The following is a 26,101-nucleotide window of genomic DNA, read 5'->3' as shown; positions in this document are numbered from 1 at the left end:
CATCTTAACCTGGAATTTATTAAGTGCTCCCAGAATATGAATCACTTGTAAATAGCATAGTATTAAGAGCCCTTGCAATTTCCAAATGGATGAATAATTGCTGCGGGGGCGGGGGGCGGGGAGGGAGGAGTTACAATTGCAGAGAACCTGTAACATTAAGAAAGGGTGTTGCTATTCCATTAGTCGCTGGGGGTTAAAACAGGATGCAAATACATACAGAGACTTTGTAAAACTTTGCAATAATGTTGCATACTGTGCTATCAGGCGCTAGGGGGCAAAAAAGGACAGGGCAGCTCACATGCATTTTAAATTATCTTTGGCCACGTCAGGGCCACAATCAAACCAAATGAATTATTCTGACTGATCTGCCAGACCAAAGCACTCAAAAATGTGGAGAATCTGGATGATTCATGGTGCTACGTGTACGGAATTAGGTTGTGGAGTGTGGGATTTTTTGCCCTGACTGTAGACTCTGGAGTTTTGATTTTTTTTTTTTTGGTGGTTTATCCACTGTCGGCTCCGAGCAGCGACGACAAGAGGCCTCTCTGCTCGCATTTCCGACGGCCTGCTGACGGCTGGCCTCAAACCAACCAGCGACCTTGAGAAAACGAAGGAGCTGTCGTGTATCAACACACACCGTGTGTCCCTGTGACCTCTTGGGCAGAGCAGAGTAAGCGCTTGGAGGACATTCCAATTAACACTTCTGCTCCTTTAATGTTACCGGCAGAAGATAAAAGGAGGCTGAACTAAAAGCTGTTCTGGAAGGCCTCCAAGGCCCGGCTACTGGGTGAAGTGTAACCGGAGTTAAATAATCTCACAAAGGCAGAGAGTGCTGGACACAGCCTTATCACGTGCCCGAGATGGGGAAATCCAAGGGCGAGGTCATTGGGAATTCAGGGCAGGGGGGGTTTCCAAGGAATGGGGAGACGAGGGGTGGGAGGCAACCGGCACCCCCAAAAAGTAGGGAGAGGATCAAGGGTTTCTAAGATCTGGAGAGAGCCTCAAAGCCAGTCTCTTGGGGAAGGAAGGAAGGACATGGCACATGGCAATGGAACGAAGCAGCAGCGGTATTTACACAGGACACGGTAACAGCGATACAGGGGGCGAAGGGCTGCCCCAGGCCATTCACACAGGCTCCATCTGCAGCTCATCGGTTTCGGCACATTCCAATTCATGGAAGGCGGCATGTGAACCAATAACTACCAACGTGGCACCTGCAGGGGGTGACAGACCAGACAGGGAGAAAGCAAAAAGGTCAGGTTAGTTCTCTTTCCACAGTGATGGGACTCTGACACGCTCTCTGTCTCCGCTGCAGCTCCTAAGGGCACCTTGGGCTTGTGGAGAGGGAGAGAAAGGAGCCAAAGTAGATAAGGAGTCACAACAGAGTGGGATGGAAGACCTGGAATGCCCACCTGGAATTATTATTATTAATTATTATTATTATATTATTATTATTTTGTACCCCACACATCTGACTGGGTTGCCACAGCCACTCTGGGCAGCTTCTAATAGAATGCAAAAATACAACGGAACAACATAATACCACCACTCACCCATTATGTCAGGACTATTCTCATCAATACAGTTTTCTTTTCAAATACTGTTCATATAGTAGGCTTAACTCAAATAAGCCTTTTTCCTGTGCAAATGGCACTGAAAATGGCAAGGGTAGCACAGGACTTGCATGAGATGCTGTCAGAAAATGGAAATAGTTCGCAGAAGCAGATTTTCTGCAAGGTGGGAATTCTCTTCCCACGGTATAGTTTTGTTTTTTGCAAGAACTGACTCAGGCAGAATGTGGTACGCAAACTTACAGTACTCTATTCCCTTCATATATATATATATATATCATCATCATCATCATCATCATCATCATTCATTCATTCATTCATTCATTGCTCTGATGGTTTAGGTGAGCCCACAGCCCACAGAACTACACTTTCTGACCAGGAATATTAACAGGGGCAGATCCCTCCATTTAATTTCTTTTTACTGTCCTCTTGCCTGGAGAACATAAGGTGAATTAGTTTTACACATTAATTAGGTATACACCTCTTTCTCAAGAGAAAACCACACAGCTCCTGCTCCTTTTTCATCCTCATCCCATGATCTGCTCCACAATGCAAAAAGAAAAAAGAAAAAGGATCGGGGTCACATGCCAGGGCCCCTGAACTAGTGGAAGGTCACAAATAATGGTGCAGCAAGTGAAGCTGAACTGTGCAAGGCTGTGGACTAAATTTGAGCAGGGTTGGGAGGGGCAACAGTAAGCAGAAGGCCATGAATATGATCAAAATGCAGACCTTGCAAAATATGAGTGTCAGCTGAGAAGCAGACGGCCAATAACCAAGGCTTCGTGTATTCTGCAACTTGTAGGTGCAGGTAATGCACACATCCGGCATCCTGAGAATCTCAGGCTGCACTTCTTAAAAACAAGCTTCCAGTAAGGACTATCACATCTAAGTCAAACAGGGCGCTGAACAGATTTCTAGAACAAGGCACTAGTGCCCTGTGGCAGCTAGACTAATGACTGGGAGTGGCCGTCGAGACCACATAACACCAGTCCTGAAAGACTATATTGGCTCCCAGTACGTTTCTGAGCACAATTCAAAGTGTTGGTGCTGATCTCTAAAGCCCTAAATGGCCTTGGCCCAGTATACGTGAAGGAGTGTCTCCACCCCCATCATTCAGCCCGGACACTGAGGTTCAGCTCTGAGGGCCTTCTGGCAGTTCCCTCACTGTGAGAAGTGAAGCTACAGGGAACCAGACAGAGGGCCTTCTCAGTAGTGGTGCCCTCCCTGTGGAACACCTTCCCCTCAGATGTCAAAGAAATAAACAATGATCTGACTTTTAGAAGACATCTGTTTTAATGTATTTTTTATCTTTTTTTGGAAGCTGCTTTTGTTGGAAGATGGGCAGAGTATAAATAAATAAATTATTATTATTATTATTATTTTCTGAAGGCAGCCCTGTTTAGGGAAGTTTTTAATGTTTGAGGTTTTATTGTGCTTTTAATCTCTTGGGAGCTGCCCAGAGTGGCTTGGGGAAACCCAGCCAAATGGGCAGGGTATAAATAATAAATTATTATTATTATTATTATTATTATTATTATTATTATTATTATACACAGCAACTCCTGACTAGCAAAAGCAGAATAAATTATGCAAACTAAGAGTCTATTACGTAATGCAACCACATTTACCTAAGTTATGCATATCGCAGAGTTTAGCTCTTCTTCCTGCAGGACATGCATTTTAAAGAGAGTACGGGATGCATTGTGGCACATGCAGTTATGAGCAGTGCAGGAGGAAAAGCTCTCCTCCCGGGTAACTCCACTGGAACACTTTTTACAATTTGCTGTTTGTGCAAGCTGTGGACTGTCTCCCAGATTTCCAGGAAACAAGAGAAGACACACACCCCTTCTATTTTATTATCCAGAAATGGAAGGTGGTTTGTGTCTCACAGCTGGAATGTGACTGTTCACTTACCCAGTACCCAGAAGACAGCAGAGCCGGCTCCCGCCAGCCAGAAGAATGGGAAGGAAACGCCCCCAGCCAGGCCGTATTGGTGGGCTGTGCTGAGCTCCCGCCCTAAAGAAAAAGAGGTTGGGTGAGAATACAGGGGGCAGGAATACCTGGGGCTCACACTCTAACTCTCAGGGCCTTTCGAGACAAAGCTGGAAGCCCCGGTTGCCTGTGTAAATTGACCACCGGCCCAACAGTAGAGTTTTGCCTGATTACTGCAAATGAACACAAGACGCCAAGCACTCTATGGTCTACTCTAGCTACAAACTACAGGGTTGAAGCCTAGCAAGAAAAGGGCATTCGCCAGTGATCTGCATCATTCTTATTGATGCACCGCCACCTGGTGGCTACTCTGGGAGCTGCAACCTTCAAAGATGCTTCAAGGCATGAGAGAGTTTCAAGGAGTGTCGCCCATGTAAGGGGCCGGGGTGCTCGAATCACATGGCCAAGATCTGCCCTCTCCCTTTTCATAACATGAGCACAGTAACACTCCTCCTGCTTGAGATTTCCAGCAACCGGTAAAGATCGCCTTCTCCCCAATATACCTACCCGAGTCCTATGCTGGGATAGCTCAGTAGGTAGAGACTTAATCTTGGGGTTGTGGGTGATTGTGTATTGCAGGGGGGTTGGACTGGATGACCCTCGTGCTCCCTTCCAACTCAACAATTCTGTGAGTCTAACCTGGGAGATCCTTTTCAGACGCCCTGCTCCAGGTACACCTGCTAAATCAAGTGAAACGGGTGGCTACCAGAGACAGGGTCTTGCAGTGGTGGCCCCCCAGCTGTGGGAATGTCTACCTTATGGTTATTCTGGCATCAGGTGAAGACACTTTCATTTCCCAGGCTTTTCAGAAATCTGTGTTTTTAGCGTTCTGAAACACTGCTTTTATCTTGTCCTATGCTGCAGGTTTTGTACTTTATTTTACAATATTATGTTTCGACTGTATGTCATTGTTTTATGCCATAAGCCACTGGAAAACAAGGTTAGTGGGTGGCTTTAGAGAAATATAGAAGAAAACGGGCAATGTTATGGCTTCAGTGATCGTGGTGGTTATGTAATCAGCACGCAATCAATTGCACTGATATGAATTTTCCCTATTACACACAGCTCGTCAATGCCAGCCTCCCTCTACGTACCAAAGACAACAAGTTGTGACTGCTGGGTCTTCAGGTAAATGATGTAACAGGCTCCGAAAAAGACAGCAAGCGCAATCAGGAGCATTGGAGACGTGATGCTGCCAGGGCAGAGAGAGAAGGCCAGGGGGTTAGAAGCGTCAAGAAAGATCACGGATCATCAATCCAAACCTCTCCCCAAATCACAGTAATAATCATAAAAGGGTTCCTGGCTTTGGGACATTACACATGTGACCCTTAAGCAGCAAAATTCTGCATAAGAGCTAAAGCCAACCTGCTTGCAGATCCTCCTTATAATTTGTCTGCCTCTGAGAGCTACTGTTTCATATCGCAGGTGGCAGAACTGAATGTCTAAATGCTCCCTTGAAAAGTGAAATAAATGTTCTCGACTGAATGCACTCCCCACCAAAAAAAGGAAAAATGCTAACCTGAAACCTCCTGTCTTATATGCTAACTTTGACTATTTGTCTATCTCTATTTGTATGTCATCAACATACAATTTACTGCTTAAGGGCAAACATGCAACTTCTTCGCTGCTCTCTCCATTCTTTCTTCCAATGACACCTCAGTATCATCACAAACAAACAAAAAATTGCTCTGTCAGAAGGGATATTTCCACATCTTATGCCTAAAGCAGCCTTCCCCTGAGACCAGCTTCTGTGGCTTATCCCAGCTGTGGAACAAAAGGCTGCTCAGTGACACCCTCATAGTTAGGAGGCTTCCTTCCCATGCCCTCAAAACCCCACTCACAGGCAATAGACGATGAGTCCCAGAAAGACAAAGACGTAGTTGCTCTGAAAATATTCCACGTTGCGCACCAGCCGCTTGCAGAGCTCCCCGAAGTTCCGAGGCTTCCCAAAGCGCCGCTGGTCGATGAAGTTGGCCCAGGGCCGGATGGTGGCCCGGCGCTGATCCAGCCACTCCTTGGCGGGTCCTTGGGGCAGGAGAGCTGGGATGTTGATCCTGGGGAAGAAGGGGAGGGGAGGGGAGGCCAGGAGAACAGGGAGTGAGAAGAGGAGCAAGTCACAAGAGCCACATAATAATAATAACAACAACAACAACAACAACAACAACAACAACACCCTCCCAGCAGATGTCAAGACAATAAGCAATTATTTTACTTTTAAAAGACAACTGAAGATGGCCCTGTTTAGGGAAGTTTTTAATGTTTGATGCTGTATTGTTTTTAATATTCGGTTGGAAGCCGCCCAGAGTGGCTGGGGAAACCCAGCCAGATGGGCGGGATATAAGTAATGAATTATTATTATTATTACCCCACCCATCTGGGGCGGCTTCCAACAAAATATTAAAATACAAGAGTCTGTTAAACATTAAAAGCTTTTCTAAACAGGGCTGCCTTCAGATGCCTTCTAAAAGTCTGGTAGTTGTTTATTTCCATGACATCTGAGGGCAGGGCGTTCCACAGGGTGGGTGCCACTACCGAAAAGGCCCTCTGCCTGGTTCCCTGTAACTTGGCTTCTCGCAGCAAGGGAACTGCCAGAAGGCCCTCAGTGCTGGACCTCAGTGTCCAGGCAGAACAATGGGGGTGGAGACGCTCCTTCAGGTATACTGGGCCAAGTCCATTTAGGGCTTTAAAGGTCAGCAGCAACACTTTGAAGACTGGTGTAGTCTCGACGGCCGCTCCCAGTCACCAGTCTAGCTGCCGCATTCTGGATTAGTTGTAGTTTCCGGGTCACCTTCAAAGGTAGCCCCACATAGAGCGCATTGCAGTAGTCCAAGCAAGAGATAACTAGAGCATGCACCACTCCTGGCGAGACAGAGCGCGGGCAGATAGGGTCTCAGCCCTATCTCAGCCCACATGCCCTCCCCAAACAAACTCCAAAAGAAGAGGCCCAGGACTGAGCCAGCAGCCTTATTTGCTGGAGCAGGGATGGGAGAATCTGCTCTCAAGACAAGGGCTACATTCCTTTGGAGCCAACTTTCCAAGGAGCCAGATGCAGGCAGTGGGTGTGTCCAAAGGGTGCGTAGCTGCAGCTCGCAATGTTCCAATGACATATCAATATATCACCCAGCCCTAATGGGGAGGCCACCGCACACCCTCATGTACACATGACCCTTACGTACAGCAGAAAACACAAACACAGCCTCCTCTTTGCCACTGCTCAGCTGTTTCCAATTTGGTGGGCAGGAGGAGACGGGGAACGTGAGGAAGACTTATCTCTCCGCCCCGCTCAGCTGAGCAGCTGTCACAACAAGCTCATTGGGAACCCGCCACTTCTCCAATGCTTGCCCTGCTCGGCCTACCTCCTGCTTTAGCCATTTCAGAAGGTGCTGCTGCTGCCGTGGTCCTCTTTGGGCCACCCCAAGGAGAGGCAAGGCCTAGGAGAGGCTGCAGGGCCTGTCCAAACGACTGGGCAGGATTTGGGCTGTGGGCCGCCAGTTCCTCACCCCAATCTTTAAGCTATAATGCTCCATCCCATTTCAGGGGCTCCCCACCCCCTCCCAGCTCCTTACTTTGTGCCCAACACGGTCCCTGCTGTCTCCATTTCAGTGGCAGGGTTGAAGAGATGCTCGGGTCCTGTTTTGCTTGCCATTGCGCTTCGGTCGATTACAGAGAAGGCAGCGCTACAGAGAGATGGGAGGAGAGGGAGAGAGTCAGGCGTAACACTCAGAAGTTGGTGTGGAGATCAGAGTGCTGTCCAGAGAAAGCTAGGAAAGAAGACCATTGCTGGTTTAGGATGTAGAATCTAAGGGGCACTTCACACATTATAAACAGGCAAAATAAAATTTAATGATGCTCCTTTGGCTTCTTTCCAGTCCTCAAGTGTGGAGGCTGATCTTAGGGACATGTTACATGTGTCTGTTAAGAAGATCAGCAATTTCACATCTGATTTGTTTAAGAATCACATATGAGCACATATGGCCCATTTAGTCCAGCACCCTGTTCTCACAGTGGCCAACCAGATGTCTGTGGGAAACCTGAAAAGCAGGACCTGGGAACCCGCTGCTCCTGTGGCTTCCGGCAACTGTTACTCAAAAACATTAAGCCTTCAGAAGTTAGCTTTAAACAAATATTTGCTGCCAGAGTGGCAAAGAGTTGACAGTGCAGACGGCCTCTGAGATGATCAAGGCATTGTGGGTGAGATTGAAGGGATGCCTTGCTCAGAAGAAGGGCACTTTCCTGAAAGTGAGGGGTGGGTGTTCTGGAGAGCCTTCTTTGTGGGGTATGTACTCCAGCGAAAGTATAGAAAAGAGGCACAGCATCCTGGACAAAAATACACCTGCTGTTTTGCTACATGGCAGGGTTGCTTGTATTCAAAAGCAAAAAAACTGCCCACAAGCTTTTCTGCAGAGCTAACCCAAATTCTAAAACAAGAGGAATTCTGAGTCCTGGATAAAATCATGGAAGTTAACAATATTGCAGGATTTCTTCTCAATTTCTTTAACTTATTCAGCTTCTACTAGCTACCAAATGGGGGGTGACTATGCAGAGTGTGGAAGTTCTTCCCAGTGACTCCTGGAAATCTTAAAATCAGTAGCCCCTCTGATTTCAGTAATTTGGTTAGACAGTGCATGAAGAACATTTATAAAGCCAAAAAAAAGAAGAGAAAGATGATATTCTGAGCTTGTGAGGAATTGTGGGATACATACATCATTCCTAATTGGTTATTTCACTTGCATGTAGCCCCTCTAAATCCTACTCCCCAGTACAAGGAGCATTAGCCACCGGAAATTTTACAAATCATAGCTGTCCCTTGTACTTTGTTTTCGGCTGGTAACCCAACAATTATCTAGGCACCAAGGTGATGGTTCCAGACATCTTGTTTGCCTGTTTCTGCACCCTTCGTTCTCCCGCGCAAATTCCAAATAAAAGCACTCAGCAGCAGAATCTGACCAGTTTTACTTTTCGGGAGGCAAATTTGCAGTTCTTACTTAGCCAGCAAGTGCCTTATAAAATCCACCCACAGCTCTGTAAACAAATATATCCTGTACAGAGGAGCCAGCTAGCACAAAAAAAGTGCCAAGCAGATCCAGAACAGTAGACTGGTTGGATTAGAAGAGTCACAACAGGAGGGTGATATCAGATATTGTCAGTGATATTACTGACAACATAATTAAATAACTAATTGGTTAATTATGCTTTTAAGGTACACTGTGTTTAGGGAAGTTTTTAGCGTTTGATGTTTTATCATGTTTTTAATATTCTGTTGGAAGCTGTCCCAGAGTGGCTGGGGAAAAAATAATAAATTATTATTATGATGATATAATGGTCTCTGGTGTAAAGTGTTGGGGTGGGAAACCGGTTTTCAAAATCTAGCAGCAGAGCTGGCCCAAGGCACCTGATATATAAGCACCTAGCTTATGGAATATCTCTTGGAAGATGGAGCAAGCTTGTTCTCTCCTGCTCCAGAGGATAGGACCTGAACCAATTCAAGTTATAAGAAGGGAGATTACAACAAAACATCGGGAGGAGCTTTCTGACAGTAAGGGCTGTTCTGCCATATGACTGTGATAGGTTCCTTCCAACTCTACAATTCTATGATTCTAGCTTCAATCGCCAGCATCTTCATGCAGGGCTGGGAATGACCCCCCTGCCTGAAAATCCCGGAAAGCAGCTGCCAGAACCGATACTGGCAATAATACTATGCTAGATGGACCCCAATGGTCTGGCTGAACATAAGGCAGTCAGCACTGGATTTAGGGCAGTTCGGGCAGTTCTCCTGCACAGGGTGCAGAGCCAAGAGGAAGCCTAATAATAATAATTTATTATTTATACCCCACCCATCTGGCTGAGTTTCCCCAGCTAGGTAAAGGTAAAGGTACCCCTGCCCGAACGGGCCAGTCTTGACAAACTCTGGGGTTTGTGCGCCCATCTCACTCTATAGGCCGGGGGCCAGCGCTGTCCGGAGACACTTCCGGGTCACGTGGCCAGCGTGACAAAGCTGCATCTGGCGAGCCAGCGCAGCACACGGAACGCCGTTTACCTTCCCGCTGGTAAGCGGTACCTATTTATCTACTTGCACCCGGGGGTGCTTTCGAACTGCTAGGTTGGCAGGCGCTGGGACCGAGCAGCGGGAGCGCACCCCGCCGCGGGGATTCGAACCGCCGACCTTTCGATCGGCAAGCCCTAGGCGCTGAGGCTTTAACCCACAGCGCCACCCGCGTATTATAATATTATAATAATATAATAATAACAATACCTATATTTATATGGGTAAACATATGGGTAAAAAAGAAATATTGGGGAGGGGGAGCGTCAAATTTTGTCCTCGCTCAGGGCGCCATATTACCGAAGTCCACCTCCTTATTAGCCAAGATGCAAGGTTTAAGGAGAGAAGATAGGAGCAGTGTCCAGTTTGGTTTACTACCGGCTCAGGGTGGGCACCTAATCCCCTGAGCACAACTTGATGACGAGGCCTTCCCTCGCTAAAGCCCTGATAGCGCAGGGTGTGTCTCACACATTTCAGCAGCTTTTGGCTGACTTGCAAGCCGGGCAGGGAAGCTACAGGCTCAGCAAAAAAAAATTGCTTAAAGGCCCCTTCCAGGCGCCTCCGCCTGAGAGCGGCCCAGAGGATGCTCTGCGACCAAGACTCCCCCTGCATCCAGGGTTGCCCCTGGCAACAGCCGAACCCCGGTTCACTCACCTGCCTCCTTCGGAATCCGGTCCAGCTCCGCGCAGGAAGCAGAGTGTGGCTTCGTGGCAGGGGGAGGAACGCGCGTTTACGTTAGCAGGCGGCGGGGAGCATGCTGGGAAATGTAGTCTTCACGTGCTTGAAGCTCCCGTAGCGAATGAGGGCGAAGGAGAGTGCGGAAGTGCCACCTTCCCCGCATGGGCGTAACAAAGCAGCCTTTGCCGCCCGCCCGCCTATTCTTGGACTGCAACTCCCATCAGCCCTAGCCAGCATGGCTGCATGCTGAGGCTGATGGGAGTTGTAGTCCAAAATCTCTAAAGTGGGACACCGGGGTGGCAAAGGATGCAATAGAGCGTCTTTTAAGTGTGCGTGGCTGGTTCCTGTTTTCTGGCTGGCGCACCTCTCACCTTTTTCTCATTTGCTAAGGAACCTGTAGGCCTTCTGATAGATTCCTGCATTGCAAGGGGTTGGGCAATTCTGTGGTATTGCTGGACTACAACCCCCAGGCTGGCTGGCGCGCGCGCACCCCCACCCCCACCCACCCCCGCCCGGGTAATAGTGGCTTTCTTGTTTATGCAGTCAACCGGATCTATAAGAATACTGTAGTATCTGATATTTTCGTGCTTTCTGCAGTATAAGTATTTCATTTTGTCCTAGTTTGTATTACTTTTAAAAATATATATATATTTTTCATTTATAACAATAATAATTTACAACAATTATTTAACCAAGTTTTAACATTTTCAGTTTTGACTCCCTTCCCCCTCTTTCTGCGGTTCCTTACATTTATTTTGTCCTTTCCTGCATACTCCAGATTGCCTTAACTTACTCTTTTAATCAATCTCTCTCATATATTTTTATGTTTTGAACTGCCCTATGATCTTCAGATGAAGGACAGTATGCAAATTCAACAACAGCAGCAGCATCAACATTATATATCTATATATATCTATAATTGCAGGTTTTCACAATAATCCTACCAATGTCTTGGTCTGTTTACAGTTTGTTTGTAAATACTCAATAGACCACTTCCATTCCTTTCTAAAAAGTTTATTATCTTGATTTCTTATTCTTCCGGTAACTTTCACCATTTCTGCAAACTCCATTAAGTTTCCGTATCCAATCTTCTTTCTTCGTGACCTCTTCATCCTTCCACTTTGGGGCAAATAACATTCTTGCAGCTATGGTTGCACACATGCATTTGTATTAATTGTTGGTGGATCGAGGATAAAGGACTAGATTTTTTTCTTGCTTATCTGACCAACCCTTTGTTTTTAATGGGGTAGTTAATCTTCCTTCAGCTTTGCAAACCTTATCTGTTTATCTGTTATTTTATTTATAGAATATTTTAAGCACCTTTTAGGGCACCCTGACCTCATATTGCGGCTGTAAGACACATGAAAATACAGTGGTGATAAACAAAGAGGTTCTGCTCTTATGCACGTTACCTCGGCCCAGCTGAACGCCAATGGACTTACTTCCAAGTATACGAACACAGGATTACGCTGTCTCAGAAGGTAATATGGGATGGTTCAGTTGGGCCTGTTAATTTATAGCATTAAGTTCCTTTGTACTCAATTGAGATAATCATTTATTTATTTAGCTCCATCCTTGTTGGTAGTCCTTGCCCTGAGGCGCCTATGATCACCAGAGGTGAAGCAGCAGAGGATAGGGAAGAAACTGGCTGCACGGCTAAGCAGGCACGGAATGTGCAATTGTCTGTGTTTCACAAGTGCTTGCACTTGGTTGAGTTCAATCCTCAAAGCTGATCAAAGGAAGCTTCCTTCTATCAGGCCAAACTATCTGTTCTTCTGGTTTAGCTCAGTAGGTCTGCTCTTGGAGAGGTCTTTCCCATCACCTTAGCCCTAACCCTTTCAACTCTGGCTGTCAAGGATTGAACCTGAGAACTTCTGCCACTCCCAGAAGTTTCCCTCCATGCCATAAAAAAAGCTTCATGGGCTGATTTCTGTACAGTGGTACCTCGGGTGAAGCACTTAATTCGTTCCGGAGGTCTGTTCTTAACCTGAAACTGTTCTTAACCTGAAGCACCACTTTAGCTAATGGGACCTCCTGCTGCCGCCATGCTGCCGGAGCACGATTTCTGTTCTCATCCTGGAGCAAAGTTCTTAACCCGAGGTACTATTTCTGGGTTAGCGGAGTCTGTAACCTGAAGCGTATGTAACCCGAGGTACCACTGTATATGAGTCCTTGATTAGACAGACAGGAGCAGGCCAGGTTGCCTTTTCTTAAGCCGCTGACCACTTGGCACCCCTAAGTCTTCTATTGGGCCAGAGGATCACACTGATTCGGATTTAACCCATTCTTCCAAAAAACAAAGACAGCCCAACTCATGCAGTTTGAGACAATGATTATTTTATTTTGACACAATTTTCAAGGTGGGATGACCGCAGGGGCTGAACAAAGGAGAGCCGTATCTTTTCCTCTTTCCTTGTGCAAAGACAATAGGTCTTTTGCTCTGCAGTTGATAGGCTTCTGGGTTCAGAAGCTGGCCTCCGTCCCTCACTGCCATTGATCCAGCTACTTCGTTCTCCCTGCAGGAGTGAAGAATGTCTGCCAGCTTCCCCTCTGCTTCAGTTCTTGTTTTTCAGCTCTCGGGCGAGTTGACAGAGGCCGCAGAATGGACAGCAGGCCATGACCACCCAGTCCTCACAAATGGAGCCCTGGGTTTCGGAAACAAAGAGGCTGCGTTAAAATGGAAGGTCGGGGGCAAGTGAAGTTGTGTGTAGCCCCCAAGAGACAAAACTGGCTTGTAACTGAGACAGAGGCTGAAATTCCTAACCATCTAGGGATTCATTTCAGCCAAACTCAGGCAAATCAGCCTTAGAGCTGGTTCAGCAAAGGCCCACACATTGATTATTATAGCACTTGCAAGAGCACTTTACTTTTGAATATGCAATTGTTTCCAGTTCTTGTGAGCAAGGTTCAATTTCCCAATGAGTTCCAAATCAATGATAAAAGTCAATTCAAAAGCAACATCCATCAGGAAAATAAAGGGCAGTTAAGAGAAAACAACTTAGGTGCCAGGCAGGCCTCTCTGGGGAGAGTATTCCAAATACAGGGGGCCACCACAGAAGAGGCCCTCCCTTCCTATTAACCCCTGCCATCAAATACTGCCAAATGACTAGAATAAAATGGCATGGGACGTCCTCATGCATATAGTAGTGGCGTAATATGCAGAAGTCAGCAAATAAAGGTTTTAACGGAAAAGAAAAACATTGTCACTTGATCGTGCCTGCGCATCAAGCTGCTGCTAAAAGCCAGATTTCCAATGGTCAGCTGAAAAGTTGGGCAGCCCTAAGGAACTCTAATCATGGTAAGAAAACCAGCAATGGGTAGATGATGATTTACTACTTTTACCCAGCCCATCCACCCCTGTTATGTCTTCCTCCTTGTTAGGTTTCAGGTACATAACTAGCTTGTTATGTACCAACATACTTTGAGTAAGGATGAGCAAATCTGTCAATTTTGGTTTATCTCATTTTTTAAATTTTCCCACTCTTAAGTTCTCCACATTTCCACATCAGTTTGCAGGGTTTTTGTTTTTTTAAGTTGCTATGAAACTCATTAGCATGTTGATGCAAATTTCTCTTAATATAGTTTGTATGCAGTTTTGCCTAATTTACACATATGTTCCCATACATAATGCATTTTTGTATGGCCTTTGCAGTAATATACGCATTTCAATGCACACCTTGCCCTAGTATTTGCATTTTTGTTCACATTGCTTGAACTGCGTTGCAACATTCAGAGAAGTGCAAATTTCAAAGGACGGCTGCGTTTTGGTTCGTGCATTGTGTCAGAAAATGCAAATTGGGAGGGTTTGCTTTTAAACGTGAGCTGAATCAGATTCCTCCCCCATGCATAATTTCGAACCTATAAAAAGGTATTCATTAAAACAGATTGGGCTTTTCTTTTGGAGCAGAACAGCAACTCCACCCCAACCCCAACCCCGGCCAGCCCATCAGTTTAACTACCACCCCAACCCCTCTCCCCACACCCATCTTGATTTGACTTCCCACATCTCACCTCAATGTGGAATCTCTCGCGCACACTGGTCCGCAGAGCAACGATAGTACCAGGCAGGTATGGGAGGCAGCAGCACTCACCTGCCTGCTCTGACACACGGCAGGCAAGGATGCACGGAACGAAGGTACCACAGAGACCTGGAGGAAGGGAGACACAAGCATTCTGCATGTGTCCAGAGGAAGGCAAATGATTTCCAGTGAGGGCTCTGGAAACTAAGTCCTATAGGGGATATGGATATGTTTAGCTGGGAGAAAGGAAGGTTAAGGGGAGAGATTATAGTCCGAAGAGGCTGTCATGTAAAAGGTGGAGCAGACTTAAAACTATGGAACTCGCAATTGCAGGAGGTGGTGAAGGCCACCAATTTGGATGACCACCTCCGCTTTCATAGAATCATGCATTACTTTAAGTACTGTATTTTTCTGTGTATAAGACGATATTTCCCCCAAAATTTTTAAAGTTTAAAATTGGGAGTCGTCTTATACACAGAATGTTGCAATTAATTGTTTCTTAATTTGGGGCTCAAAAATTAGGAGGCATCTTATACAGTGGTGCCCCGCAAGACGAATGCCTCACGAGACGAAAAACTCGCAAAACGAAAGGTTTTTTCGTTTTTGAGTTGCTTCGCAAGACGAATTTCCCTATGGGCTTGTTTCACAAAATGAAGCTTGCCCCGCAAGCTCCGGGGACAGCGGGAAGCGCAGCGCGTCTTCCTCGCTGTCCCCGGACCTCTTTTGAAGCAAGGGGTGGCGGGGAGAAGCAATCTTCTCCGCGCCGCCCCTTGCTTCAAAAGAGGTCCGGGGACAGCGGGGAAGATGCGCTGCGCTTCCCGCTGTCCCCGGACCTCTTTTGAAGCAAGGGGCGGCGCGGAGAAGATCGCTTCTCCCCGTTGCCAGCCCCACAAGCTCTGGGGACAGAGGGGAAGGCGCAGCGCCTTCCCCTCTCTCCCCGGACCCCTTTTGAGCCAAGGGGTGGCAAGGGGGAGAAGCGATCTTCTCTCCGCCCCTTGCTTCAAAAGAGGGGACAGAGCGGCGCTTCCCCTCTGTCCCCAGACGGTCTCCATAGGAACGCATTGATTGATTTTCAATGCATTCCTATGGGAAACCGTGCTTCGCAAAACGAAAAACTCGCAAGAAGAAAAAACTTACGGAACGAATTAATTTCATCTTGCGAGGCACCACTGTACATGGGGACATCTTATACATGGAAAAATACGGTAAATGAATGTTTTGGGGGCAGGCGGAATGGTCTGGGGGCTAGTTATTCAAAACATGTCTAATTGCCATACCACGCTAACTAGTAGGTTGGGCCAGTTGAATCCAGAGAATTAAAAAGCTGTTTGGTGGAGCCAGCGAGATAAAAATAAAAAACACCCACTTGGTGGCAGCAGTGAGGTTAAGGAGGAGGAGGGGTTAGCTAAGCTCATGGGTAGGCAAACTAAGGCCCGGGGGCCGGATGCGGCCCAATTGCCTTCTAAATCTGGCCTGTGGACGGTCCGGTCATCAGGATGTTTCTACATGAGTAGAATGTGTCCTTTTATTTAAAATGCATCTCTGGGTTATTTGTGGGGCATAGGAATTTGTTAATTTCTTTTTTTCCAAAATATAGTCCGCCCCCCCCCCAAAGGTCTGAGGCACAGTCTTCTGCTGAAAAAGTTTGCTGACCCCTGGCTAAGTTGGTTTGCTTGCCTCCCTTTCTTTGCACAGTGCAGGTTGCAGTTGCATCCTGTGCTGCCATACCCCAGTTGCAGTCTGTCACTCTGACCACTACGCATCACTGTCTCCCAATGCCTAAGCTTCCTGCATAAGCCTAATGCAGAAGATTCCTTCCATCGGCCTGTTTCTTCCTAATGCTTCACCTCATTCTTCCTAATTACTTCTTCCCCTGTGTTTTCGTTTTCTCCCCAGTGCCGCTCGCCATTACATTTAGATGCTGGATCTGGTGGCAGGGCCCATGCTATTCCTAATTCCTGCACTGCCCCAAGCAGTTTTAAGTAACAATATAAAAAAGGCACAAACTGCCCATGAGGGAGGTGCCATCTGTTTCGAAGGAACACCAAGTTTCATGGACATAGAAAAATCCTTGGGGGCGAGAGGGGGCCAAAAACCCCAAGAACAACTCAGTGCAGACTGAACATGCTCAGTGGGAACAGAATGCTTTTTGACTAGTGGGCGGGGAACAGACCTTGGGAGAAATGGGTAATGGAGTATCCAGGGAAAGGGCATGCCTGGCTGGGACCCCGTACCAGATCACTCCACACTGTAACGGTTTGCTGCAAGTGCCGGTAATAAAAATAGCCACACGTATTAGCAACAACCAATCCCTCGCCCCTTCTAGGTTGGCTAACTTTTGAGTTCAAGAATCTTGCTCTTTCCAGGGACGGCAGGCAGGGAAAGGGCAGCCCCGTGGATCGATCAGTGGCAAAATCTTGAGTTTTCTGGCTCTTCTGATTGCCTGACAGACAGCTCATTAGCCCTCCTTCCTTCTTCTCATGTACAGCCTACCACTTGAGTGGCAGAAAGGAACTGCTAGCCGCCAGCACACACCCCAATTACTCACAGATGCCCATATCGGAACAGCAGTCACACAGGTCTGTATTCCAGGCCCCTTGGTTGCTCAAAGTGTAGCTGGCGCCAGCAGCTTGTGGCTGGGCATCGATGATGAACTCCGTCTGATAGGCCATGTCAGCTCCTGGAAAGTGGAGAGGAGAGGCAGGAGAGCTCCTGTTATTCCCCAGCATCAGACCCAAGTCCCAGCTGTGGGATTTAATGTGCTTTGGGTAATGGTGGGCCCTTGGAACCAACCCACTCACAGACCCTCCGGGTGTCCCCGTTTTCCAGGGACAGTCCCGGATTTACAGAAGCAGTCCAGGTTTATGATTTGATCCTGAAATGTCCCGCTTTTCTTTAAAGGTAAAGGTACGCCTGACCATTAGGTCCAGTCGCGGACGACTCTGGGGTTGCGGCACTCATCTCGCTCTATAGGCCAAGGGAGCTGGTGTTTGTCCGGAGACGGCTTCTGGGTCATGTGGCCAGCGTGACTAAGCCGCTTCTGGTGAACCAAAGCAGCGCACAGAAACACCGTTTACCTTCCCGCCAGAATGATACCTATTTATCTACTTGCACTTGACATGCTTTCGAACTGCTAGGTGGGCAGGAGCTGGGACCGAACAACGGGAGCTCACTCCGTTGCGGGGATTTGAACCACCAACCTTCTGATCGGTAAGTCCTAGGCTCTGTGGTTTAACCCACAGCACCACCCGTGTCCCTATCGCTTTTCTTTAGGACGTCCCTATTTTCATTAGAGAGGGTATGGAACTATGTGACCCCCGAGCCAAGGAGAAAAGTAACTATACAACCTTTAGAAGACATGTGAAGGCAACCTTGTAAAGTATGGGGCGGTTTCACTCCTTCCCTGCTGCTAACTGCACTGCGTGGAGCTAAGCCATGGTTTGGTTTAGGATTACATGCAAACCCTGGCTCATGGTTTGTTTTCCCCCAAACCATGAGCAGTAGGCCAAGAACAAACCATGGTTGTCATGTACTGAAGTTCTCACCCTGGGCCAGCAGGGGGATACTGTAGATAGTTATGCAAATGAAGGATCGAAAGTGACATTCAGTGATTGGATAGTTTTAGAAAGTTGTTACAGTAACGTTGTACTGGAGCTCTATATAAGCAGGCTGACTGAACCCTTCAGTTCAGTTTTCTTCTGGCCTCTGAATAAACAAGAGCTGTTTGAAGAATCGCTGTGTCGTCTGATATGTTCACCCACAACTTAACAATGGTTACAACTTGTGTTTTGCTTAAAGTGAGACATAAATCCCAAACCTGGGGTTCTGATGTAATACTAAGCTAAACCATCGCTTAGCACCTGGCAGGGGGAAGAATGAAGCAGCTACAGTGTTGTTTCCTAGTCTTTAAACGATAGTTCAACTTAACCATGGCTTTCAAATGACATGCAAACCAGGCACCGCAGCTGCGTACACACTCCTGTTTACTCTGCATCCGGTTGGCTCCCACTCCCACTACTTGGAAAGTGGTGTAAAACCATGTCGTTCCTCAGGAAATGCTGCCTTTTGATGCACGCCCCCCTCCAAGAAACCACCTCCGATCCAAATTGAGAAAAAGTACGACCTAGCTGTGTTTTAAGCTGGTATTGTGTACGCAGCCTGTCTTGCTGCACAGCTCCTGCTCATTTTTGTGGGATTTGGTCAAAGGGACCCTTGCCCTGTGGATTGTGGTGGCTCGGTTCTATCCTGCTGCTATCTTTAATGGCCCTCAAAACAACTCCCTTTGCCTCATGGCATCTTGCTAGGGTGGAGGAAGATGGAGACCTGTTGGCATGGCAACAAGGTAGACTCGTGCTCAGATAGCCGATCTCTTGCGGAGATCCTTGTATGACCTCCTCGGGCTGTGTTCCTACAACCGCATCTGCTCAAACAGGCCCCAACCACCCATTTTTTGCTCTTGTTTGAAGCCACGTTGAGATGGTCTTAGCTTCTCGGCTCTCCTTGAGGGTTGCACGGAGACATTTTAGGCAGAAATCTAGCTTGTTCCCAGACAATCTGAGTGAGCATTTTGGGCAAGGCCCCAGATACAAAGTGGAAGAAGTATTTCCAAACAATACAGGAAACGCCTTGAGAGGACAAGAAGCTCACACCCTCATAGCAAATATATATGCTCTGCGAAAGAATCTCTCTCTCTCACTCTCTCTCTTTGCTGAAGTCTGTGAAAGGAAGAGATTGAGGATGAGGAAATTGGTCAGGGTCAACAGAGGATGCCTTCAGATTTTCACATAGAACCGCTGAGTACACACCATATATTTAAAACATATTTTTATCCCCCAAAGAATCCTTCTAAACCACTCTGAAAATTATAGCTCTGTGAGTGGAAGGGGTGTGTGTGTGTGTGTGTGTGTGTGTGTGTGTGTCCTAACAACTCTTAGCAAACTACAGTTTCCAGAAGTCTTTTGGAGTTGTTGATTGTTTAAAGGGATATGAAAGTGTTTTAAATGTATGGTGTGGATGGGCCTTCTGAGTTAATTTGTAAGAAAAGCCACTAACAAATCCAATAAATAATAATAAATATGGGCTGCTTGCAAATAAACCAAAAGACTATGGCCACATTCAACCATATATTTAAAGCACTATGATGCCACTCTAAAAAGTCATGGTGTCACCCAAAGTATTCTGGGAGCTGTAATTTGCTAAGCGTGCCGTTGGGTGAGACCCATTCCCCTCACAGAGCTACAGTTTTCAGATTGGATTAACAATTAATCCCTTTTCACAGGGAACTCTGATAGCTGTTGCTCTGTGAGAGGAATAGGGGTCTCCTCAAAATTCTCAGCACCTTTAACGCATTAAAGCTCCCAGAATTCTTGGGGGGGGGCATGTTTGTTTAAAGAAGCACCATAGTGCTTTCAATCCTGGGTATGAATGTGGCCATGTCTCCAATTGTTATGTACTGAAGTTATCACCCTGGGCCAGCAGGGGGATACTGTGGATAGTTCAGGTCCACATATGCAAATAAGGGATCGAAAGTGACTTTCAGTGATTGGATAGTTGCAGAAAGTTGTTACAGTTACGTTGTACTGGAGCTCTATATAAGCAGGCTGACTGAACCCTTCAGTTCAGTTCTGTTCCAGCTTACAAATAAAGAGCTGCTTTGAAGAATCGCTGTGTCGTCTGATATGTCTACCCACTATTTAACACCAATGATCTTGCCTACAGGTGGCGCATATCCTTGGTAGTTCTAGCCCTGGGGAACATGTTACGCTGTCAGATAACGTGTGGTTTATCTGAAATGAAAAGGGACCAATGGCACTAGAGGAAATTTAAGGGTGGAACTATAGTGTGTACAATCCAGCCATTATCAGGAGTTTCTGTCCACGCAATTTTGATAAAAGAACGGAACTTCCCTTTCATGAGAGCCGGATCGGCTTTGTTTGGGACTGGGCCCAAAACAAGAAAATTATGTGGGAGTTGTGGATATAATAGTAATATACCCAACAGGACTGGCACGGAACTCCATTTTTAATCTGCACGTAAGTCAGCAGTTTATACAGCAACCCTTAGGGCATCTCTTCAAGTTACCTTTCTAAAAGAAAGTGTTGGCTGGTGTCCCAAGCAAGGAAATGTGTCTAAATTATTTACCGTCACCAGAGTTTGCCCTGGCACAAAGGATATACTCAGGCCTGGGGTACATTTTTTTTGTTTTTGTTTTCTGTTAAGGACAAAGCCTGTGTTAGTTTCATCCCACAACTGACACCTTCCGAGAATTGCCAAAAAGCATATCCGTTTATATTTGCCAGATGTTTTTGTATTTTAAACAAGGTTGCCAAATTTTGAGCAGGGTCTCGATGCAGCTATGTCTTTGACAGAGAGGTTTTATCACATTTAACTCCATGCTATTAAAAGCTATGGTTGCTGATCTCTACATGTCAAACCTCTGTTAAAAGGATAGTGGCGTTTCTGGCTGGACTTTTTTTAATATTATTATTATTGCTCTGCTGGTAACCTCATTTTAAGAGATGTGGATTCATGAAGATGTATCTCCTTAGAGGAGGAAAAACCTCAGGCCACAATAAACTAGTTAGCCTCCAAGGTGCCACCGGATTTTATGGGAGAGAAAGTCCTGTTGAAATCAATGAGAATTAAGCACTTAACTGTGCTCAACTGCCACTGAAATCAATGAGCTTAAAAGTCCAATCCTAAAAACATTTACTTGAAAGTAAATCCCATTGATTTCAATGCAGCTTACTTCAAAGTATCTGTGCTTCAGCTCTCAACACAGTTTAGATTTCTTGGGACTGTAGTGCAGTTCCTGACTTCTGCATGGTACAGGCAGACATGAATGTATGTGCTCCTGGCATTTCTCTTTCAGGGGCTAGTCTACACGACATTCATTTTATTTTTTTAAAAAATAGCTTCTACTGCATACTTTTAGCATGTATAGTGCTTTACAATCCCCCCCAGCCGTTATTTTTTTGCAAACAGGGCCGTATTTAGGTTTGATGAGGCCCTAAGCTACTGACAGTAATAGCTTTATATGTCCAGCTGTCCTTTGTCAACAACAAATTGTCACTGCTTTTTTGTGTTGAATATATACTATATGGTAATTTATGGACCTAATACATATCTAAAGCCATTTGTACATGCAGAATGTAGGCATCCTATATATAGAAATGAGCAAACCAGTGATATTTTAGGGAGCAGGTTAGCAGGTGTAGCCCGTTACATCATAGGAGCCTAACACAATACAAAACAAAACACTGTTGCTGTATGTAGGTTTTATTTCATTTGTTTTCTATCTTATATTTTGGAAATGTACATCCAGTTTTTTTCCTTTAAATTTTTTTTGGGGCCCCCAAGAGAGTGGGGCCCTAAGCTATAGGGCTTGTTTAGGTTATACGTAAATCTGGCACTGTTTGCAACCGTGTCAAGAAGGCTACACACACCCCTTTGCAGATACCGAAAACTGAGGGGTTGTGCAAGGCACACCCAGTGATTCATTGGGTGGGTTACTAGCTTCACAAAAGAAATTAAAGCAGTGACCTTTTCTCTCCGGGCATGCATTGGAATATTTCGCCTCCTTAGTTTGTGTGCCAGGCAGCCATTAACTGTGTAGGACCAGGGCCCGAAAAAGAGGTGGCAAACCTTTTCAATGGCTCAGCTGGAATTCAAACCCAGTTTTCAAGGAGTTCAGCTGCTGTACCCACCTTGGGGTGTTGTCCAGTATCCTTTTGTATCTCACTGCACCCAGTGCAGCTGGGTGGCTGTTTATCCATAAATAACAACACCCTAGTGGTCCCAGGCCCTAAGGAAGTTAGATTGGCTTCAACCAGAGCCAGGGCCTTTTCAGCACTGGCCCCAACTTGGTGGAACGCTCTGTCTCATGAGACCAGGGCCCTGCAGGATCTGATTTCTTTCTGCAGGGCCTGTAAGACAGAGTTGTTCCGCCTGGCCTTTGGCTTGGAGCCAATTTGATTCCCTCCCCCCCCCCCCCATTTTCTTTTTTCTTTTCCTTCTCCTGCAATGAGGCTACATTTTAATATTTTAATGTTGCATTATTTTAATGTTGTATTTTATTTTTGTTTTTTAAGTTGTAATCATTCATCTTGTTTTTATTATTGCTTGTAAGCCGCTCTGAGCCCGGCCTTGGCTGGGGAGGGCGGGGTATAAATAAATAATTAATATTAATAATATGAATATCCATCATTTAAAACCAGTGTTTCTCAACTGGGAGTCATATGGCCCCCTAGGGGTGCCCAGGATATTCCAAGGGGGAAACAGGTGAAAATTGTGTAAATGGGGGGTCCACGGCACGAGTCTAGGGGGCTACAGAGGGACGTGAGCAGTGAAGAAAAGAGAGAAGCGACCAAGAATCAAAAAGAAAACAGAATATCTTAAAAGTTTCCACAGCTTTGGGATAAAGCAAATTTGTTTTTCATGGCATTTCCAACTTCGTATTTGGTAGAATCAGGTTTCAGTCATGTGAATTACCATATTTTTCCATGTATAAGACTAGGATTTTTTCCTAAAAAATAATGTCAAAAATTAGGGAGCGCCTTATACATGAATAGTGCCGAGGGTGGACTGGCGATTGGTTGTTGCCACAAGAATAGGGGGGCGTCTTATACATGGGGGGGGGGTCTTATAGACGGAAAAATACGGTGTTTACTCAGTCTAACATGGAATTACCTTAACATAATGGACAGAGGTGATATTTGTTTATCACTCACAGCAATAGAACCAGATATTTTAAAAAGCTTGTTTTTGGTCATCAAGCATAAGGGTCCCATGGATTGAGAAACTCTTAAAGTATAAATTTTTATGTAATTGTGTATATTATAAAAAGTTTAAAGAAACATGTTCTATTTACGAACAAAACATTTATCCAGCTACCTTTCTACTGGCAGAACACAGGATTCACAGGAAGGAAACGAGGTCAGAAGGAGGCCACAGTTGGAAAAAGGCTGAGAAACACTGCTTTAAACAAAGGACAAAGCGGGCTGCAGATTTGCTTAAATTTTCATATCCTAATATATATGGATGGGACGCGGGTGTTGCTGTGGGTTAAACCACAGAGCCTAGGACTTGCTGATCAGAAGGTCGGCAGTTCGAATTCCCGTGACGGGGTGAACTCTCATTGATCAGTCCCTGCTCCTGTCAACCTAGCAGTTCAAAAGCACGTCAAAGTGCAAGTAGATAAATAGGTACCGCTCCGGTGGGAAGGTAAACGGCGTTTCCGTGTGCTGCTCTGGTTCGCCAGAAGCAGCTTAGTCATGCTGGCCACATGACCCATGACTGGACCTAATGGTCAGGGGTCCCTTTACCTTTAATATATATGGATAAAGGTAGCTGTAATTAAATGTAGCTGTAATTAAATCCTCTAATTTAAGCAAATACAATGCATCTCTAACCCCCCCCCTGTCTTTCTTCTTTACAGAGGTGGATTCAGGGTACCTGACAGATGTTTTAAGAGAGCTCTGGGGTCTAAATGCCATCAGGAAGGAGACTGATTTGCGAAGTGGCCTTCACTAGGCAAAAAGAAGTGTGTGCTGGGGCAAAGTGTCCCAAAAGGGTGTCGTCATGGGAGGTCTAACGGTGCTTCCCAGACAGCCCACCCGAGTCCCATTACATCTTCCCACGAAGAAGATAACCTGAAGTCACTTCTGCAGGTGACTGGTCTCTGCCTAAATAGCCTGAGATAGCCGTGAGACTCCAGGAAACCCACAAAATATTCCTAGGTCTTCCACCTTTACTGGAGCTGTTCTTTGGATTAACAACACAGGTGTGACTTTGGCTTGTCAGAGGAGCATTTTTCCTACTATCGCTTAGCTCTCAGCCTGCTATTTATTTATTTCTGTTCTTTTTCTATCTAAACCTTTTCTCACGGACTGCAATAAGATCAAACCTCTCCATTCTGAAGGAAATCAACCCTGAGTGCTCACTGGAAGGACAGATTATGAAGCTGAGGCTCCAATACTTTGGCCACCTCATGAGAAGAGAAGACTCCCTGGAAAAGACCCTGATGCTGGGAAAGATGGAGGGCACAAGGAGAAGGGGACGAGACGACAGAGGATGAGATGGCTGGACAGTGTTCTCGAAGCTACCAGCATGTGTTTGGCCAAACTGTGGGAGGCAGTGGAAGACAGGAGTGCCTGGCGTGCTCTGGTCCATGGGGTCATGAAGAGTCGGACATGACTAAATGACTAAACAACAACAAAACCTTTTCCCGAGCAGTCTTTTGGGGCTTGCAAGAACAGCTTCCTCCAAGGAAATAAGTTCGTTCTTATCTGTGGTTTCTTCAAGCAAGCCAGGAACAAACCTGCACTGCAGGGAGATGGACTAAATGACGCTCAGGATCTCTTCCAACACTATAATTCTATGATCTCACCATAAGTGGGGAGGGCTAGCCAGTTCTTTGCCTGGGTGTCAGCTGTTGATGAGCAACAAAATTAAGGTGTGATTTGGGCTGGACAGTTCTTCAGATAGAGGACTCCTTCATGTAAGAGGTATAGCTATTCTAAATGCAGTTCCATTGCTCTCTACCAGGCAATCCTGATCTCACCACTATTAATCCACTTTATGATACCTGAATCAGTTCCCACCCAGTTTTTCCAAGGGTCTTGAACTACAGTTCCCATCACTCCCAGCCGGCCCAGCTGAAGGCTGATCTATATGTTCAGACTATACCAGGAACCTCTCAGTAGTCCCTTTATGTTCCCTTCCTCAGACACAGCAAACAACTGAGCAATGCTTGACCAAACAGGAACATTGTCCTTCCACCCATACTGAAATGCACACATCTCCTCAATATTCGCTTGGCTCACACATTTTGCAGAAAACAACAGGAGAGACCTGTTGGGTTGTGATCGCCTAGCAACTGCAGACAACAGGCAAGCAAGTGGCGTTGTGGTTCCCAAATTGCATCCAGAATCAGTCTCCAGAATCACTTTCCTTGGAACTTTCCCATGGCAGCTTAGCTTCCTCGGAAGATAGATTGCTCACTGCTAGGACATTTCTCCTGCAATATGTTCCAGGGGTCTGCGACTTTCATGCAATGTGGTAGTGATGCTCACTTAGCTAGCAGTCTGCATGCATCAAGTATGTGCCCTAAACCCACCCCTGCAACATACAAGGGTTACCTGGCAAGCCACACAGGACATATCAACGTGGAATCACAGAATTGTAGCATTTGTAAGGGACCCACGAAGGTCCTCTAGTCCGGCCCCCTGCAGTGCAGGAATATTTTATCTCCCAACATGGGGCTCAAACCCACAACCCTGAGATTAGGAGTCTCAAGCTCTACCGAATGAGCTAGCCCAGCACTTCCCTCTTAAAGTAGAAAGTCAGAAAATGACTAGACTAGGGAAAGGGCATGTATGCATTTTCCGTGTGCTTGGAAGCACATATAGTAAGTCTGAAGGGCAGCACAGAACAGTTTAATGCAGACCCCCCCCCCAAAGCCATGCATTTGTCATTTAGGTCGCAAGCTTCCCCCCGCCGCCCTAAACACCAGCCAGTCATGAATGGAAAGTTTGCTAATATTTCTGTGAAAGCTTTCCTTGCTCACCTGGTTTTTTTCCCCCTGGAACTTCAGGTTCTGTGTTGACCAGATGACTTTGGGTAAAGAAACAAGTTGGGTGGGGTTCTGTTGGCGCCTCTTATATATATATATGTGCTAGGTTGGAAGGGCGGGGAGTGGGGGGAGTAGCAATTTGCTGTGGGGAAGGAGCAGATAAGGGAGAAAACAGCAGCCTGCCTTGGAGCAAGTTATTTAAGGTGGAGGAGGGGACCTGGAAATT

General features: G+C 46.2%; 2 protein-coding genes across 5 annotated transcripts; both read right to left on the bottom strand.

Annotated features, from left to right (window-relative positions):
* Positions 1-10,362, bottom strand: RABAC1 (Rab acceptor 1). Of its 4 annotated transcripts, none has more exons than XM_082232743.1 (6): positions 10,261-10,362; positions 7,130-7,240; positions 5,405-5,617; positions 4,658-4,755; positions 3,486-3,587; positions 1-1,214 (listed from the first exon to the last, which is right to left on the bottom strand). In XM_082232743.1, exons 2-6 carry the CDS (start codon positions 7,207-7,209, stop codon positions 1,126-1,128), a joined length of 582 nt encoding a protein of 193 aa, XP_082088869.1. In that variant the 5' UTR covers positions 7,210-7,240; positions 10,261-10,362; the 3' UTR covers positions 1-1,125. The 4 variants fall into 4 exon arrangements, with proteins under 4 accessions (XP_082088869.1, XP_082088868.1, XP_082088870.1 ...); XM_082232742.1 differs by lacking the exon at positions 10,261-10,362 and adding an exon at positions 9,817-10,230; XM_082232744.1 differs by lacking the exon at positions 10,261-10,362 and adding an exon at positions 9,985-10,230.
* A 2,242-nt stretch (positions 10,363-12,604) lies between these two features.
* On the bottom strand, positions 12,605-17,010 carry LOC309537750 (cornifelin homolog). Its single transcript, XM_082232749.1, has 3 exons — positions 16,852-17,010; positions 14,296-14,432; positions 12,605-12,929 (listed from the first exon to the last, which is right to left on the bottom strand). The coding sequence occupies exons 1-3, from the start codon at positions 16,973-16,975 to the stop codon at positions 12,840-12,842; spliced, it is 351 nt and encodes a 116-aa protein (XP_082088875.1). The 5' UTR covers positions 16,976-17,010; the 3' UTR covers positions 12,605-12,839.
* Positions 17,011-26,101: the final 9,091 nt, after the last annotated feature.

This window comes from Podarcis vaucheri (genome assembly GCF_965113315.1).
Source record: "Podarcis vaucheri genome assembly, chromosome: 7".
NCBI classification, from domain to species: Eukaryota; Metazoa; Chordata; class Lepidosauria; order Squamata; family Lacertidae; genus Podarcis; species Podarcis vaucheri.
The sequence above is the reverse complement of the archived record's forward strand: the minus strand, read 5'-3'. Positions and strand labels throughout refer to the sequence as shown.